The sequence below is a fragment of the Elgaria multicarinata genome, chromosome 3 (genome assembly GCF_023053635.1).
Source record: "Elgaria multicarinata webbii isolate HBS135686 ecotype San Diego chromosome 3, rElgMul1.1.pri, whole genome shotgun sequence".
Taxonomy (NCBI): Eukaryota; Metazoa; Chordata; class Lepidosauria; order Squamata; family Anguidae; genus Elgaria; species Elgaria multicarinata.
In genome coordinates, this window is record NC_086173.1 from 26,327,836 (window position 1) to 26,345,105 (window position 17,270).

Sequence of the window (17,270 nt, forward strand, 5' to 3'; positions counted from 1 at the left end):
CTGGGCTCAACGTTCCCAATGCCCCTCATATAAGCCATCACATACAAAAATGGGAATGGTTTAGGTGCAATCTATCCAGACAGAAAAAAGTCCTATAACTCCCAGCATTCCTAGCCAATCATGCTAGCTGAAAAAGGCTGAGAGGTGTAGGACTTTTTTCTGTCTAAACACGCATAGGAGCGTACCCCTAATTATATTCAGTTCCCTTTAGGGATGGGTGCATCTTTCCACTTTGGTTTGCTGATTCATTCCTATGTGGGCCAGTAGATATCATTTTTATATTGTTTATATTGTTTGTTCAATCCAGCACACAGCTAAGTATCCTTTAGCCCCACTAGTTTCAACAGGATGTGGGCATGCTTAACGATGTGCTGGAATGTGACCTTTGATATTTGTCCGAAACAGGACATAGGTTATCCCTGATAAAAAGTTACTGTTCAACCTCTGAAATCTTCTCAAACCAACAAATACTCAGATAGCAAAATGATAATCATCTCATTTTAACATTGGGACAGGATGCAATCTGAACACAGAACTCAGCCAGGATTAGAATGTAGTGGCACTTCTAAGTTAAGCTTTATCATCAGTATTTGAGAGAGAGAGAGAGAGAGAGAGAGAGAGAGAGAGAAACATACACACACACAAGATTGTGCATGAATGCCAAGGAGGCTGGTGTGCTGAGACAGTGGCCAAACTATACTGCCTATGTGTTTCAGTTCCAATTGCTAGCCCATAGTGATCTTGGGCCTGTCTTCAAGTAACGTGGGGCAGTTTGTGTCACAATATATGTGTGTCAGAAGATAAAATTATTACAATCAAAATCTGGATCCATCAAAATCCAGTTTCATTTGTGAACCACATCAGAATTTTAAACAAATTTATGTACATAACTGTGAAAACCCAAATTCTAGTCTGGCAAAAAAAGAATGCCCATTAGCTTTGTCACAAGATCAAGATTACATTCGAGATCAACAACAATAGTTTCAATCAAGTCTTGCAACCTTCCCCAACCTGGTGCCCTCAAGAGGGATTGGACTAGAACTCCCATCACCCTAGCCCTGCATGGCCATGTGAATTGGGGATGATGGGAGTATTAGTTCAATACATCTGGAGGGCACCAGGTTGGGGAAGCCTGAAGAATTACTTGATGCGACTCTGAGGTTTTCTTCTTAAGAACAGAAAGATATTTTGGGTTCCAACAGTTTAGAATGCAAATCCGTTCTGAAGTAATCCCACATTTGGCTGCCTCAGGGCCAAATTATTTTTAAAAAAGAAAAAAGAAAAGAAAAGCTGGAGTTTTGGTGGTAGAATTGCCTCTAAATTTCTGTGCAGCATATATTACAACATGCCGCTATGTCTCAGTGTGTCACACCACAATCAGTTTCGGGATGATCAGACCCAGGTATCCATCCTGGACCTTTTCAGATTGCACTGCAGCCTTTTGAAGTTCACTCCAAATTCTATTCAATAGATGATAGGCAATGCTTTTCCAGGAACGGTATTCCTGGAGAAAAACGTGTACTTGTTTCCAAGAAAGCATTTGCCACTATTCCTCTCCAACCTACCCAAAGCTACAATTTTTCAAAGGTCGTAATGCTATCATTGGTCCTCTCTCTCAACACCTATCTCCTGTGAATGAAAGGAAAGATTGTGCAAAACTAGGCAAACAGCTGTTATAGGAAATAGATATATAAACAAACAGTTATATAGACAAAGAGAGATATAAAGAAGAAGACAGAAGGAGCAGCCTGGCTGAATTTCAACACACATCAGGTAAACTGAGATCTGTTTTAAAATCTGTGTTTGTATTGCATGCTGTTGGAGACCCATGGCTGAAAAAGAGGGTTCAAGTATTCATACTTCCATGGAATCCAGAAAACCTTAACTCTTAACATTCCTGATACAAAGGATTAGGGGAAAGATGGACACTACTTCACTGTAATACACAAGGGGTTTAGTCCACCAAGGGGTAAAAACTTGTAAACATTGAACACAAAATTATTTGCCCTTTGCGGACCACCAGAATTGTATGCTTAGCAGCATAAGAAGCACTTCTTTTATGCATAAGGCTGGATTATTATTATTATTTTAAGCAGGTGGATTATTATTGTCGGTCAAAGGCCAACTGAATGGACTCCAGCAAGAATTCTGTAATGCAGGTGGAGAAGCAAAGAGGAGATACCTATAAAACTATAGATATTCTCTCTCAATTCAATTCTCAACGGTGATTTTGGAAGCTAGAAAACACTTATGCCGCGTTCCCACAATACTGAGACACACCCGGATAGTGCAGTGGGACGGGGTGGCGGAGAGGGGGTGAGAAGTGTACACACCCCAGCAACAGTGTCCCTTGAAGCAATGTATATGTTTGTACACAAACTGCTTTTATACTCCATAGAGCATTGAGAAAGCTGTTTGTTCTGCAAGGGTCAACTACACAGAGGGAACCCTTCAGAAACTTTCCGGTGCACATGTGGGCACATGGTATGTGTACACATCTCGACAGCTAGGCTTGATCTGACAGCAAGTGGTTTCTTTACCATGAAAAAGAATAATTCATGAGTAGGCCAAGCATCCTTGCCCATAATGTGAAAACACTTCATGGTACTCTATTTTCATGATCTTTGGGGCAGAAATGCTACTGAAGAAGACAGTCTGGCAATAGCTTCTGAAAGCACCAGAGTAACTGGGCTTTCAGGAGCTATTTTTGCTCCCTGACGTGCCGGCCTATTAGCTGGAGAAGTACTCAGCTTGGCACAAGTGTGAGCTTCTCCTTGGTAAAGAAGCCATTTCGTATCAGAAGACAGCCTCGGCGTCGCCAATCGACACAGCCTTGAATCATGATGAGAAGAAGTGGTCAGCTGGTTTTTATTAATTAGATGGGAAGCCGTTTAATTGTCCTGCCAACTTCTACATTCAACTGAATCAATGGGTAAAGCTTTGCCTGGACCGTACCATTTGGGCAGCAGATGGGGAGGGTTGCAGCTCTGAATGCTCCCCTGTGGGGAAACTACTCCCTGGCATCTGGAAAACTAGCATGGCAGGAAACTGCATTGAGTCTAACATTTACCATGCTATTTTCCATCCTATACAGGGAGATTCCCTAGAACCTAAAGCATACAGGCCAGGCAAAGAATTTTCGCCTTTAATTAGGAAGCACATATATTCCAACTAATCATAACCTTCTGGAATCACTCTACTAAAATGCAATCAAGGAAACTTCATTTTATGTTGTTCTCTATTTTTCAATTTGATTCAGAGAAAATCTCCGTTAAATGGTTGCATCTCAGGTGGAATATAATATCTGCTCCTTAGTTAAATTTGAAAGCAATTTAGTGTTAGAAGATTTCACACTGAGAATCTGTTGCTGCTACAACAGAAGCAACGACATCACTTCTGAAATTGATTGTACAGGAACAACAAGGAAAAATACCATCAAAATATTTCTCATTATGCACATCCAGAATTTTTTTTTACACCGTTACAACAAACTTAACTTTGTGCAAAATTGCACATACATTTGGATATGTTCACAGAGTAAACCATAGAAACGCACTGGCCCTGATGGCTACCTGTTGCGTACAGACAGACCCAGTATTAATTAATTGGTGATGAAGGCGGATCTTCAGTAAGCAAGGTTCTTGTGACTCTTACCGTTTGCCCACAGGCCAGGAAGGAGACCCCGAGAGCAATTAAGCACTGCCAAGTCTGGAAGAAGGGAAGAAGAATCTAAAATTAGTGGTGGGTTTAATGAAAAAAGACTGGTCACTACATGTAAGGTATTTTTAACAGGTAAAATACAGTACAGAGTGCCTCTCTGTAGCTGGAAAAAGAATGTTAGAAGACTAGATGGGGCTTGATCTGATGCAGCTTTAAGTTTAAATTAGATGTTTCCACCCCACTGGGGATGGAGGGGATGGGGCAAGGCAAACTCTTGAATGGATGCATATGCATGTGCACACACTCACCCTTCCTTTAAAATTAAGAACATAAGAATATAAGAAGAGCCCTGCTGGATGAGACCAAGGGTCCATCTAGTCCATCACTCTAGTCCAGTACAAACAAGACATTGGTGCAACAGCAACCTCCCACCCATGTTCCCCAACAACTGCCGCATATAGGCTTACTGCCTCTGATACTGGGGGTGGTACATAACCATCAGGCCTAGTAGCCATTGATAGCCTTCTCCTTCAGGAATTTACCTAATCTCCTTTTAAAGCCATCCAAAATGGTGGCCATCACTACATCTTGTGGAAGCGAATGCCATAGTTTAACTATACACTGTGTGAAGAAGTACTTCTTTTTATTTGTCCTCAGTCTCCCACCAATCAGCTTCATGGGATGACCCCGGGTTCTAGTAGTATGAGAAAGGGAGGAAAATGTCTTCCGGTCCGCATTCTCCACACCACGCATAATTTTGTACACCTCTGTCACATCTCCCCTTACCCTCCTTTTTTCCAAGCTAAACAGCCTTTTGATCATTTTAGTTGCCCTTTTCTGCACTTGGTCGCACTGTATATTTGTACAAGGGCAGTATGATACTGGCCATTTTATTCTCAATTCCTTTTCTTATAATGCCTAACATAGAGTTTGCATTCTTTACGGCAGCCACACACTGAGCTGACATTTTCTTTACAGTGGCTGCACACTTGGCTGACATTTTCATTGAGCTGTCTACCACAACCCCAAGATTTCTTTCTTGGTTGGCCACTGCGGACTCAGTTCCCATCAGGTAATACTTGAAGTTAGGATTTCTTGCCCCAACGTGCATCACCTTACACTTGCTTACATTGAAATGCATTTGCCATTTGGGTGCTCATTCTCCCAGTTTGGAGAGATCCTTTTGGAGCACCTCACAATCCCTCTTTGTTTTAGCCACCTTAAGTAAATTGGTGTCATCGCCAAACTTGGCCACTTCACTGCTCACTCCTAATTCCAGATCATTTATGAACAAGATGAAAAGTATTGGTCCCAATGCAGATCCTTGTGGGACCCCACTATTTACAAAACTAAAAATGAAGAGGTTTGCTTTCGGATAACCAAAGCAATTGCAAAGGGACCAGAGATGTAAACAACCTAGATTAGTATTACAGAGCTCAAAAGGCATGGCATGAGAGAGGGTAAATGGAGGGAGGACTTGAATTTGCAAGAGCCCCTTGGGGGAATTCAATGCAACTTGGGCATGCGCACACACATGCACACAGGATTGCTTCCAGTAAGAGGCAGTCCATCCATCATCACTTTACTTCTTCCCCACAGGAGTTAGTGGGATCCATTTACTTATACGGGGGGGGGGGGGGGAGGCTAAAGAATACATTTTGAAATACTAGGGGTGGGATGGATGGCCTTCCCATCCCAAATTGCAGCCAGAATAATCTGCTTTATGAAACACTGTGGAAGCCATTGAGAACATAGCCTAGTATCTACGTAGCCCATTTTCCATAGAAAGAGGTTGCTTTTGATTATTCTAGAGACCCAGACCATTGGCCACTAGCGATGCCACTAAAATTCAAAATTAGTTGATTCATAATTTGAACCTGGCATGTTCATAATTCTCAAATCTTTAATGAGACATAACATTTTACATAATTCAAATGTATTTTATTTTTTCCTGCAGCTGCCCTGCACCATCTGCATGGTTCTTAGTAAAACAGGTTTTTAGTCATGTCTGTTTTTATGAAAAATAGGGCCCATGGAGGCAACCATCTTTTTGTCCATGCAGACCCTGCAAACAATATTATGTGATTATGTAGTGCCATTTCCATAGACAATTCCAATCTCATTTTGAAGGTGTGGCAAGAGCGGCACTTTAGCGCCTGAGAGGCTTTTGCCTTTCAAGAAGTTCAAGAAAATAAAGAAGAAAATGTTTTAAAGCCTTTGGGCCACCTCATATTACTATTTGCTTAAATTTGTTATTAGTTTGAAATATTGTAACAGAGAACTTTCGGGCAGATGTAAAACATTGATTTGTAATTTGGTGAGCAAATTACAAATTATGATTGGGTCAGTTTGTCCATCACTACTGGGAACTAGTTTTGAGAGAGAGAGAGAGAGAGAGAGAGAGAGAGAGAGAGACTTCTAACCTACTATGCATCGGACCTCAATTTCTCTAAGTAAGATTATTTGAAAAAGGAAAATCTAACAAGAACAGAAATAGGGCCGGCCCTACCATTACTTAGAGTGAAGCAGCTGGTCTAGAGTGCACTAAAAAGGCAGAAAATGGATAGTTATTAAATTTATTATTAGTGTTGTACTGCCAAAGAAGGAGATTTTACTGCTTGGAGTTTTCTGCTTTATGTGTCAAAAAATTAAACCTTGGCCAGCCTAGATTCCTGTTCTCCTTGACTCGGGCTGGTGTGATCTTTGCTGCTTTGGCAGCAAATGAATTGGCTTCTGCCCTGTGCAGAACCAGCTACAAACTTATATGCAAAGAAAAAAAGATCAAACTTTGCAGCGGGCAACCGGCAGTTCCCTAATGTATGAAAGGACATTGCCCATTAAAGGCAACACTCCCTAAAATAACTTCTAGCCACAGCCACTGGTAACCTCTTCCTACAAAAGGGTAAGCCACACTTCCTAATAAGGTTAAGAAAGAAAGGAAGGAAGGAAGGCCATTAACTTACCAAATATGCCACGAAGGCTAGGTAGAAAACGCTGATAATTGCAGCACACACATACAATACCATATTTCCCAGGGCTGTTACATAGACCACCACAAAGTAAATATTAATGGCACAGATGATAACAATGAGAATTCCCCCAGCAATCTTCCAGCCCCTAGAAGCAAAAATTAAAAAACAAAACAAAAACAGCATTACAATGGGAGGAGATAGATTGGGAGTAACTAACTATGGCTAATAGCTAAGAACTACAAATCAATAGGCCTGATGCATATTCCAAGGCTCACAAAGATAAAGTTACATGACAACATTTATACAGAACCATCCAAAATAGGCATGCGCTCCGCTCCGATTAGAATGGGAGAATCAGAAGCGAATTGGCCTGCTCCGCCTTGCCCATAGGCGGAGTAGAAGCGGACCGCGGACCCATAGGCGGAGCGCTTCTCTTTTCGCGGCACGATCCAGTGGTCATTTTGAAAAATTTCATCCATAGGATTGCATTGCGGAAAAGAATAGGGGATAACTGTGTTGTTTTTTAAGCTATCTTTCTGAAACTTCTTGTGCTTAGAGAGTCGTGGCTGGGGGTCATTTTGAGCCTACTCTCAGCTCTCTGCGTGGTGCGGTTCACTTGCTAGAATTTTTGGAAAAATTGGGTAAAAAACCTGGGAAAGGTACCTTTTCGAAGTGCTGAGAGAGGCAGAGTCATGATCACATGATCCCAAAGTTGGAGGAGGGGATAGGCAAAACGGGTAACTTAGGATCCTGGGAAACTTCTCTTTCTACTCTGAATGGACTTTTCCCAGTGTTTTTTAAAACAGTAGCCCCACCAAATGCACAAACACAACCTGAAATCATATACTAAGCAAATAAATAACAGATAGGAAACACAGCACTGCTACCCACCCTAACCTTGGGGAACAACTGAATAGATGTGGTGCAAGGGGATGAGGTCCCCTAGGGCATGTGGATGTGCCCAGTGCACACTCCTGCCTTTGGAGGAACATCAGAATCCTCCAAAGGTAAATCACTGGAGATAATGCCTGTCATGAGTTGAAGTGGCAGGTAGCTTCTCAAAGAATGGTCCCTAGACAGGGACAGTCAAAATTGGCATAGTTCCCCCTCCCCCTGGGCACGTCCACTTCCCTCTTACTGGTAACAGACAGATATAGCCTTTCTAAAAAAATCTTCTTGTTGTTTATTCAGCAACACTGCTGCTTTTAATTCCACCCCTCCTTTGTTTATTTATTTATTCATTTATTCCATTTTATATTTACACCCCATAGCCCAAGCTCTCCTGGCTTTTCCTCTTCAGTGAAGTCAGGCAGGCTTTCACTGTGGTTCAACTCCTTATTGTTGTTGTTGTTGCTATTAATATTAATTAGTACTGCTATTATTAACGTTACTATTATTGTTGTTGTTTAATAATGGCTGTGATCACAGTGCAGTCAATCAACTCTGAAGCAAGGATCACAAAGCTTTACTCTTATCCTCCTAGCCTCCTAGTTATGGGATGCAAAAGAAAAGGCATCTCTCTGTGCTGCTCCCGCCTCACAGGGATGGTTTGCATTGCTGGCTTTGAAACTATCCTTGGCTCACTTCCTTATGCCCCCAGAAATGTCTGCTGCCTGCCTGCCTTCCCTCCCTCCTCCCCTGCCCGCCTTGCAGGGATGGTTTGTGTGTCTCTTGCTTTGACTCAGGGGATAAGTCCTTCCTGCACTCACTTAGACTTTTGGAAGTTCCAAATCAATTTTTTAAGTGTGGAAGAACATTCATATAGGTTTATCTCTACTCCCCAATTCATGGCATGTTGGGATTTCCTTTGAAATGGCCCCATTGAGCTGTCTGCAGCTTAAATCCCTGAGATACTGGCGTGTCCGATTTTCAAAAATTCCCCCAAAATCAGGGGATGATGGGATTGGCTTGAAACTTGGCGTCCATGTGGACACATGGATAAACTGTCATGGGACCGAATGTGAGGTTTCTGACATGCAAATTGACGTAGTTGTAGCATGGGTCTTGATTTGGGGTGAGTTAAAAGGTTTAAGCCCCGCCAAAAATCAGGGGATGATAGGATTTGCTTGAAACTTGGCATGAATGTGGATCTAGATGGCATCTGTGAGGGTGCCTGCTTCAATTTTTTTATCTGTCAAAATGTCAGAGAACAGTCCATGTCTGAAAATGGGGTGTCCGATTTTCAAAAATTCCCCCAAAATCAGGGGATGATGGGATTGGCTTGAGGCTTGGCATGCATGTGTATCCATAGATAATCTATCATGGTGCCGAGTTTGAGGTTTCTAACGTGAAAACTGACGGAGATATCGAAAGGGGTGTGAATTTGGGTTATGGGTGGTGCGTTAGAAGTTAAAGCCCCGCCAAAAATCAGGGGATGATGGGATTTGCTTGAAACTTGGCATGATTGTGGATCTAGATGGCATCTGTGAGGGTGCCCGCTTCCAATTTTTTTTTTCTGTCAAAATGTCAGAGAACAGTCCATGTCTGAAAATGTGGTGTCCGATTTTCAAAAATTCCCCCAAAATCAGGGAACGCTTGGATTGGATTGAGTCTTGGCATGCATGTGTATACGTCCATGAGGTGTCATGGTGCCAAACGTGAGGTTTCTAACTTTAACAGAAAAAAAGTTGTATACTTTTTTGGATTTCAATGCAAGCCTATGGGGGGGAAAAGCGGAGCTCCGATCCGGATCCGGAGCTCCGCAGCGGAGCAGAGCGAAGCGGCCCGATCCGCAAATTGCGGATCTGGAAGAGAAGCGGATCGGGGGGTCCGTGCACATCCCTAATCCAAAAGGCTGCAAGACTGAACTCTGTGATGCTTGTGGTGGGAAACCAATGCAAGATCTCTGTGAAAGAGCAAGCAAGACACATATGCTTGGATGCAAGCATATCTTGCACCAGTACAAAGGCATTTTCACCTCTGCAAAATAGCCTCCCACAAATTCTGGCAGTTCCCCCATCCTCCTGTGGTTCCTCATGCTCCATCCCGCACTATTCCAGCGGGTCCCTTGATCCTCAGATGTAGTTTGGGGAGGGGATGGGGGAGGGACACGACAACCCACGGAAGTCCTGTTGCATAAGCAGAGTTCTGCTCGCACTTCTCTGGATACAAATCAGTAACTGCTGCAATTAATAATTACATTAATCTGCAATTAAAATTTCCCCATCTCTAATTAATTGGAGAGCTGCCATTAAAAATGTAGACGTCATCAGGTTTGGGACTGGAAAGAGGACCTGGACTAAACCAGAGCTCAAATGGTTGCAGTGATGTATCAGATACTGCCCTGTTTCCCTGTTTAAGAACTGTGCATTCTCTTCACATGGAAAACTAGCTGTTCTAGCCTAATCTTCTTCCTGACATGCTAGTTTACTACATTCAGTGAGGCTTTTTCAAAAAAAGTTATAAGGGAGTGTTTAATATACAATCCCCATTTGCAGTCAGAAGTGGGACAGTCCAGAAATAGCTTTACCACCTCATCTGCTGCTTGTGTAGACCAGCCACCTGCAGCCTGGTGCCCTCCAGATATTTTGGACTTCTACTCCCATGAGCCTCAGCCAGCACAACCAAGGGTCAGAATGCTGGGAGTTGCAGTCCAAAACAGGGCAGCAGCTTTAGTGTGCCACAAGGTTATGCCCACTGTGGAAAAATGGGAAAGTCAACCAGACATGTGCTTTAAGGCTTGGCCAAATGATGACAGTTTCAATATTCTGAGACTGCCCAGAAGCAGTACTGATTCTACACTCCAGATTTTGATAGTTGCGAAGTCACTGAAGGGTGGGGGTGAGTATGCAATTCTTCACACTTACAAGCCATTGGCAAAGTCATTCATCACAGGACGCAGACTGGTGAACGTGAGGACTGGGATTAAAGCAAAAGGAAGCTGGAAAGAAAGAAAAAGCAATTACACTCAATAAGGCATTATTCCCTACTTTTGCTATTCATGTGAAAATGAAATGATTGATTTGTAAGGGCCAAGAGTTAAGAGTGAATGAATACACACACACACACACACTGCTGCCTTCCCATCAGCTGCTGAAGACTTCTCAGGACTGAATCCCGCATCTTCTACCAATTGAAACAGAAGCTATTTTTGAAGCTTTGTGGAAAGCGAAAACTGATGGCTGAATTCAGACAAAAAGGCAACAAGATTCAATATGGTTGCCACTATGGCTGGACAATTTCCTTTGTGAGGGTAAACATGCAGTCCAATTTCTTTGCTGTTTAGTCAGAATAGGTGTGACACATACCCCCCTCCCTACAATTTAGGCTCTCCAATATTAGTGAATAACTAATGACACCCGGAGTCTGCTCAGGGAATGGCACTGTCCCTGTTGGTCATATTTCCATGGTTGGCCTTGGACCACCCTTGATCTTTATAAATCCAGACACAGTAAGCAAGGTTGAAGATAAGGCATCGTGGGTGGAGATTTGTGAGGTAAGAGTCTACCACAGGATTCACTGAATATTTATTGGCTTGATTCTCATTTTTCTACCAAGAAAAATGACACTCAACATAGCTACAATCACAAATACAACTTGATTAAAATAATAATAATAATAATAATAATAATAATAATAATAATAATAATAATTTCAAAATCATTTGAATTAAATATTCAAAATGGCTTATTTATTCATAGGCAAAACTGCAGGGTTTACAGATGGGGAAAAAGGAGCAACATACTGAGCCTATACTCAGGAACAAAACAAACAAACTTGATGCAATCCCTAGCTACACTAACCCTGGGGCCATTTGTACTAACATTCAAAGCCCTAAACGGTTTGAGGCCAGGCTATTTGAAGGAACGCCTCCTCCCATATGTGCCTGCCCGGACCTTAAGATCATCCACAGGGGTCCTTCTCCGTGAGCCCCTGCCAAAGGAAGTGAGGCAGGTGGCTACTAGGAGGAGGGCCTTCTCTGCTGGAACGAGCTCCCCAGAGAGGTTCGGCTGGCACCTACACTGTATTCCTTCCGTCGCCAGCTGAAGACCATTTTATTCACTCAGTATTTTAACTTATTAGTTCACCCATTAACTTAAATTTAAACTTTGCTGTTTTAATTCCATATTTTAACCTATATCAATTTTTGCTGTGTGGTTTTATCCTGGTTGTGCTTTTTATTTTGTATTTGTGTTTTTAGATTGTTTTTATGCTCTTCATGATTTTAATTTTTGTGAGCCGCCCAGAGAGCTTCAGCTATTGGGCGGTATAAAAATGTAAATAAATAAATAAATAGTAGGGGTGGGGGTGGGACGATGACGGGCACAGATAGAATCTGGCACTTTTTCCCACCGGACAAATCCGAGCTGTCGGTGAGGTTGTGATCTCTCTCCCCTCCCCTGCCACAGTTTCATGGAGGAGGGGCTTATCCCTCGACAGGCAGCTCCTCAGGCCCAGATGCCAAACAGGTCTGATCACTCTGTTGCATTCGGTTCCACGCTATCGACTCTGGTGGTCTGACAGATCTGAGTCACAACACATATCTATCTAGAACAGCCTTCCTCAACCTGGGGCACTCCAGATGTGTTGGACTACAACTCCCAGAATGCCCCAGCCAGCTCTGCTGGCTGGAGCATTCTGGGAGATGCAGTCCAACACATCTGGAGCACCCCAGGTTGAGGAAGGCTGATCTAGAACAAGGGCTTGGCGCCTCAATCACGGGGAATTCAATCAGAAGTGGAAGTGCCATGTGCGAAGCTCTGCTTGCAAAGAGATAGGCACAGCTCAGCGCAGGAACTATGGAGGAGAGCAGGACTAGGCCTAATGGTTTAAGTTAGAGGAGGACAAGTTTTAGTTGAATGTTAAAAGAAACCTTCTAAAGGGTAAGATTAATTTGACAATGGAGCCAATTGCCTAGAAGGGAAGTGAGCTTTCCCTTGCCCAAGGTCCCCTAGGCTGGACAGCCATTGTTGCCCATCTAGCTGAGGATCTCCTGCATGAAGTTGGGGATAGACTAGCCAGAAGAGGGCAGCCTCCAGCCCCCAGAGCCTTGTGCTCCCTCCAGGAACCCTCACTAATTCCCTCCTCTACCCAAGCCACTCCCCATGCTCCTCCCCCTGGTCTGGAAGCTTCTGGGATCTGTTTGAGGAAGCAGGGAGAAAAATCTCCAATGCACAAAAGATTATGCGAGAATAAATAAGTTTGTTAGTCTTCAAGGTGCTACAAGGCACTGAAGATTGCTAGTGTAGCACTGGAGAAGGGAGGGGTGTCCCAGAAACCTTTGGAAAACATCACAATGGAAGAGGTCCCAGGACTTCAAAATTTGAGTAAGGAGCACTTTAGAACCATGATGGATTTTTTAAAGTAAAACTGCTTTCATGACCAAATCTATTTAAAATAGGTTTTGAACTCCCTATCCCTAGCACCCAATACACCTCGCATAGCTTACTGGGGGGGGGGGGGGGGATGCATTTAAAGCTCAATGTACAAAATAAAAAAGTTAGGAAATTTAAGGAGGCAAGTAAGACCAAGATCCTGATGTTTTCCACTTAAACTATGTAGGTATTTCCCCTCAGGATGATGTCTTATTCCCTTTAGTATACAAAATAATTTATCTTTCATGGGGCTTAATAGCATCCATACTGTTAAACTGCCTAAGTATACACAAACTTGCTGCTGAACCCTTTGCAGCAGGGGTGCTGAACCTCAGGCCCATGGGCTAAATCAGGCCCACCTGGGGTCCCACAGTTGGCCCACTGGCATTCCCCACATGGCCACACCCCCTTTCCCCCGACTGCTAATCATCTGCTGGTTTCCCAGCTTTTGTGTGGTTCCCCCCATTCTGGAAGGCTGAAATGCTTTTCCTGAGGCTTAGTTATTGTCAATAAGAGCTTTAAACGACAATATGGTGGTATTTTTTGGTGTTTTGCCCTGCCTCTTTCGTCTTCGGCCCCACCCACCACTGGAATGTGGCTTCTCCAAAATTAAATCTGGGCCTCAAGGCAAAAGAGATTCTGTACCCCTGCTTTATAGGGTTGCACCATACCTAGATTCTGTCTTGTCCCCGTCCCCCCATTACCTATCCTAGGGCTAATTTTACTGCTGGCAATAAATCCCCCACCCCAAATAAATGTTCTTTAGGATAGGCCTCCTCTGGCTCCTCAGGGCCCTTACCTGTAAACTCATGAGAACGTTAAGGAAGTCATTCATGCCAGTCAAGCGCTCCACATCTTGGAAAATGGCTACCAGAAGGGTCGGAGTGATGGCAATGGAACGAGTCAGAACCACTCGGGCAAAGCGTGACCACTTCAGATTGAGGAATCCCTGAAAAAAGGAAGGAAGGGGTAGGGTAGGGGATGGGATGGGATTTAAAGAGAGATCTCTTCAAAGATGGTCAAGCAGCGAAACAGGAGCAGTGGGGAAATTTCTGGGGTGGGATAAAGATACAAGTGGCAGTGACAATCTTCTCCCAGGAGCAGGAAAGCATGGATCCATTTGGAAATCTGAGTCTATGGATCTGATAAATACATCAAAACAGGATGAGTTGACTTGAACTAAAAAAGTTCCTGCCACACTATTGTGAACAGGATTCATCACTGAAATGTTTTCTCGCTGGGCAGAAGAGCAAGAAAAAACATTTGACAGCAAATTATATACACACATATGATACACACACACACATATATACATTTTGCAATCGAAATAAGCAAGTTCCATATGAAGCAGACATCTTTGCAGGGGCTATTTGATATAAAATAGCATATATATTAGTCTGATCTGAATCTGAAAGATTTGCTCTATGCAACGCTACTCATACTGGGTTACATAATCTGACCCAACTGCAGCATAATATAATAGAAAAAGATATTAGATTCATGGTTTACTGAGAGGTTGTCAGCTTGAGGCAAAGGAAGGCAGAGACTTGAGTTCATGGAGGCACAAGCAGCAAATTTTAAGGAGTCTTGTCCTCTGTCTAATGTTAATCACTCCCAGATCCCATTATAGACATTACCATCACCTTTTTGCACTTTTCTTCATGAAGGCCAGAAATCTGTTTTGCTCTTAGAAAATAAAGATTTTCAATAATCTGATGGGTTTACTGGACACTGCACTGAAACCCAAATATTGCAGTTTGACCATTCATTTAACTTGTTTTCATGACGATCATGCTAGAGGGTCTCTGACATGTCCGAACCAAAATATCGAACAACTGCATCTAGATCAGAGGTGAGCAACCTGTAGCCTTCTAGATGTAGTTGGACTCCAATTCCCATCAGCAATGGTGGGGAATGATAAAAGCAGCAGTTCATCAATTCCAATACATTAATAATGTATTACTTTTAAATGTTGTAATTAGTTATATGTATTTGATGGTGTCTGCATTTGTGTTGTACCCCACCTCGATCCACAGGGAGGGGCGGGTAACAAATAAATAAATACATTAATAATAATAATAATAATAATAATAATAATAATAATATGGAGGGCTCCCTAGCCCAGCACGAAAGGATTAATTAAAGAGGACATGGTGGTATCTTTTTATTTCCTCTTTTGCCATAAAAATATCTTAAAATATTTGTCCAACAAATATCCAACTTCTGGAAAGACGTTCTCAAAGGACTAACTAGGTTTCAGCTTCATCCTCAGGACCTTCTGATAGATATCACAACCTTTTAATATTCTCCCTTTTCATCTTTATATGCCTGTATTTTGGTTTTATAATAATACTATACAGTGTTCTTCTATGGTTGCTTTACGATCACGTAAATAAAAAAGTCTAAATTTTTAAACAAGCAGTGCAAAAGGACTGCATGGACACACTGCTTCAGGACAAATAAAAAGTCAGCAGCTGCTCTGAAGCAGCAGGGTGGCATTCTTGGTGCAGGCAATTTCTCTCTTAAAATAGTTCATGCTGCATCGTCACCTAAGCCAGATCATGCAGGAACCAGGCCACTGGACTACTTTTTTACACAGTTACCATCTCATCTTTACAGGGGACACATGGACCTGTGGGGAAAAAGGATCCTGCTGATAAATATAAGCCATCGTGGCTGAAGAGTGTTAAAATACCTCCATAGCAAACTGTCCAGAATAAGTTCCAGTCATTGTTGAACTCTGACCAGCAGCAAGAATCCCAATAGCCCAGATATAGAGAGCAGCAGGGCCAAAGGAACAACCCAGGATGACACCCTAAAACACAGAAGGATTCCCATTAGTTTTATGGAAGTAAAATTCAGCAGGAAAAGGACAAAAAAAGTCCTAGATGTAGGCTTGCTAGTCAGTGATCTAATGCAAGGGCATATTTTATTATATCACTATTTAGATCAGAATGGCCAATTTGTTAAAAAAACAAACGGAGAACCAGAAGCCATGGCTACTGTGCACGTAGATACACTACTGTTAATGCCTGAGAGCAAAGTTGGCAGCTATTACTTTTCTTCAAGACAATGGGCTTGCATTGTTCCTTTGAATGGAAGCATATGGAAGCAAAGACAAAGTAATCTCTCAATGATATTTTACAGAATCCTGGGCAATAATATGGAGGAAAGGCTAACACTTGCCTCGTATTCAAATCCTCCCTCTTGACCTCATTAACTAAATCCAGATGAAAGACAGCTGCTGATACATTTGAAGCCCTCTTGGTTACAAGAGTTTTTACAGAAGTGCAGACTGTTGACCTCATGCCTAACAGTTCCTTTTTATCAGGATGGTCTCCCCAGCGTCCCCAATATCAACCACACAAGGCTATAAGTAGACAGGTACACGTATGGTGGGACTTGCCACATCACAGTGCTGTCAAGGGACTATGAAGATACTTCATGAAAATAGCGGCATCATCCAACTTTCTCCACCATACCAATCTGCCCCTGCTTCTGTTGAACTACAATGGCTTTCTATGGAGTTGCACAGTAGCTCTATAACTCTGCCCTTCTCCACCAGCAAAGCGCAACTGGATTACTTTGCATGCAAAACAGTCATCCTCAATTTCTTGTCCTCAAGTGTGGATATATGAGGATTTTTCAGAGGCTGATTCGAGTTGTGAGGTTTTTTTTAATTTGGAGAATTGACCAGCATTCTTGTTGAATCGCCTTTTTATTCCTCTTTTCATACAGAGATATATGCCATCACGTTTTTATAATTCCGCATGCATGACAACTAGAACTATAAACTCCTTAGTCTGTACAGAATTTTTTTTTCTTTTTAACGCAGACAACTTTATGGTGGGAGTGGAATGATAAAACAAAGCCAAGCCAACATTTCATTACAGCCTCCAGAAAAAAATGCATAATTACCCTTCACTCACCCCTTTATAGATATCCACATCAAGTGTGTCGTTGTTTGCTGGAAACAACCCAGCTTGAACAAAAGTTTTATTTTCACAGAGGTTATGCTGCAAATATAAATAGACACATTTTTAAAAATTACATTTTCACAAGGTAGATCTGCGTGCGAGGAGGGGCATACAAAGAAATTGCATTAAGGACAGAGGAATACAAGAAAAATACAGCCCAATTGCAGTTTACCATTCTTTTTTTACTGTAACAAAAATGCAACAATTTATCATGAACAGGGCAAGACCAGTCCTGAAGAGGGGGGAAAAAACCCAGGATCTCTGTTCATACAGATAAAAGGATGTTCCAGCACACAGACGTGCTCAGTACTGGTCCCAGGAAATGGTGTTGTAAAAAGACAGCTTCT

At 42.4% G+C, this 17,270-nt stretch overlaps 1 protein-coding gene across 2 annotated transcripts in view; it reads right to left on the bottom strand.

Moving 5' to 3' along the window:
- The window catches only part of SLC11A2 (solute carrier family 11 member 2), a 74,100-nt gene that overhangs the window by 11,937 nt on the left and 44,893 nt on the right, over positions 1–17,270 (bottom strand). For both annotated transcript variants that reach the window (XM_063119731.1, XM_063119732.1), the window contains 6 exons: positions 16,876–16,962; positions 15,642–15,761; positions 13,746–13,895; positions 10,439–10,512; positions 6,624–6,777; positions 3,655–3,708 (listed from right to left, as the gene is read on the bottom strand). In XM_063119731.1, coding sequence (XP_062975801.1) covers positions 3,655–3,708; positions 6,624–6,777; positions 10,439–10,512; positions 13,746–13,895; positions 15,642–15,761; positions 16,876–16,962 — 639 coding nt within the window. The remainder of the gene's footprint in view (positions 1–3,654; positions 3,709–6,623; positions 6,778–10,438; positions 10,513–13,745; positions 13,896–15,641; positions 15,762–16,875; positions 16,963–17,270) is intronic.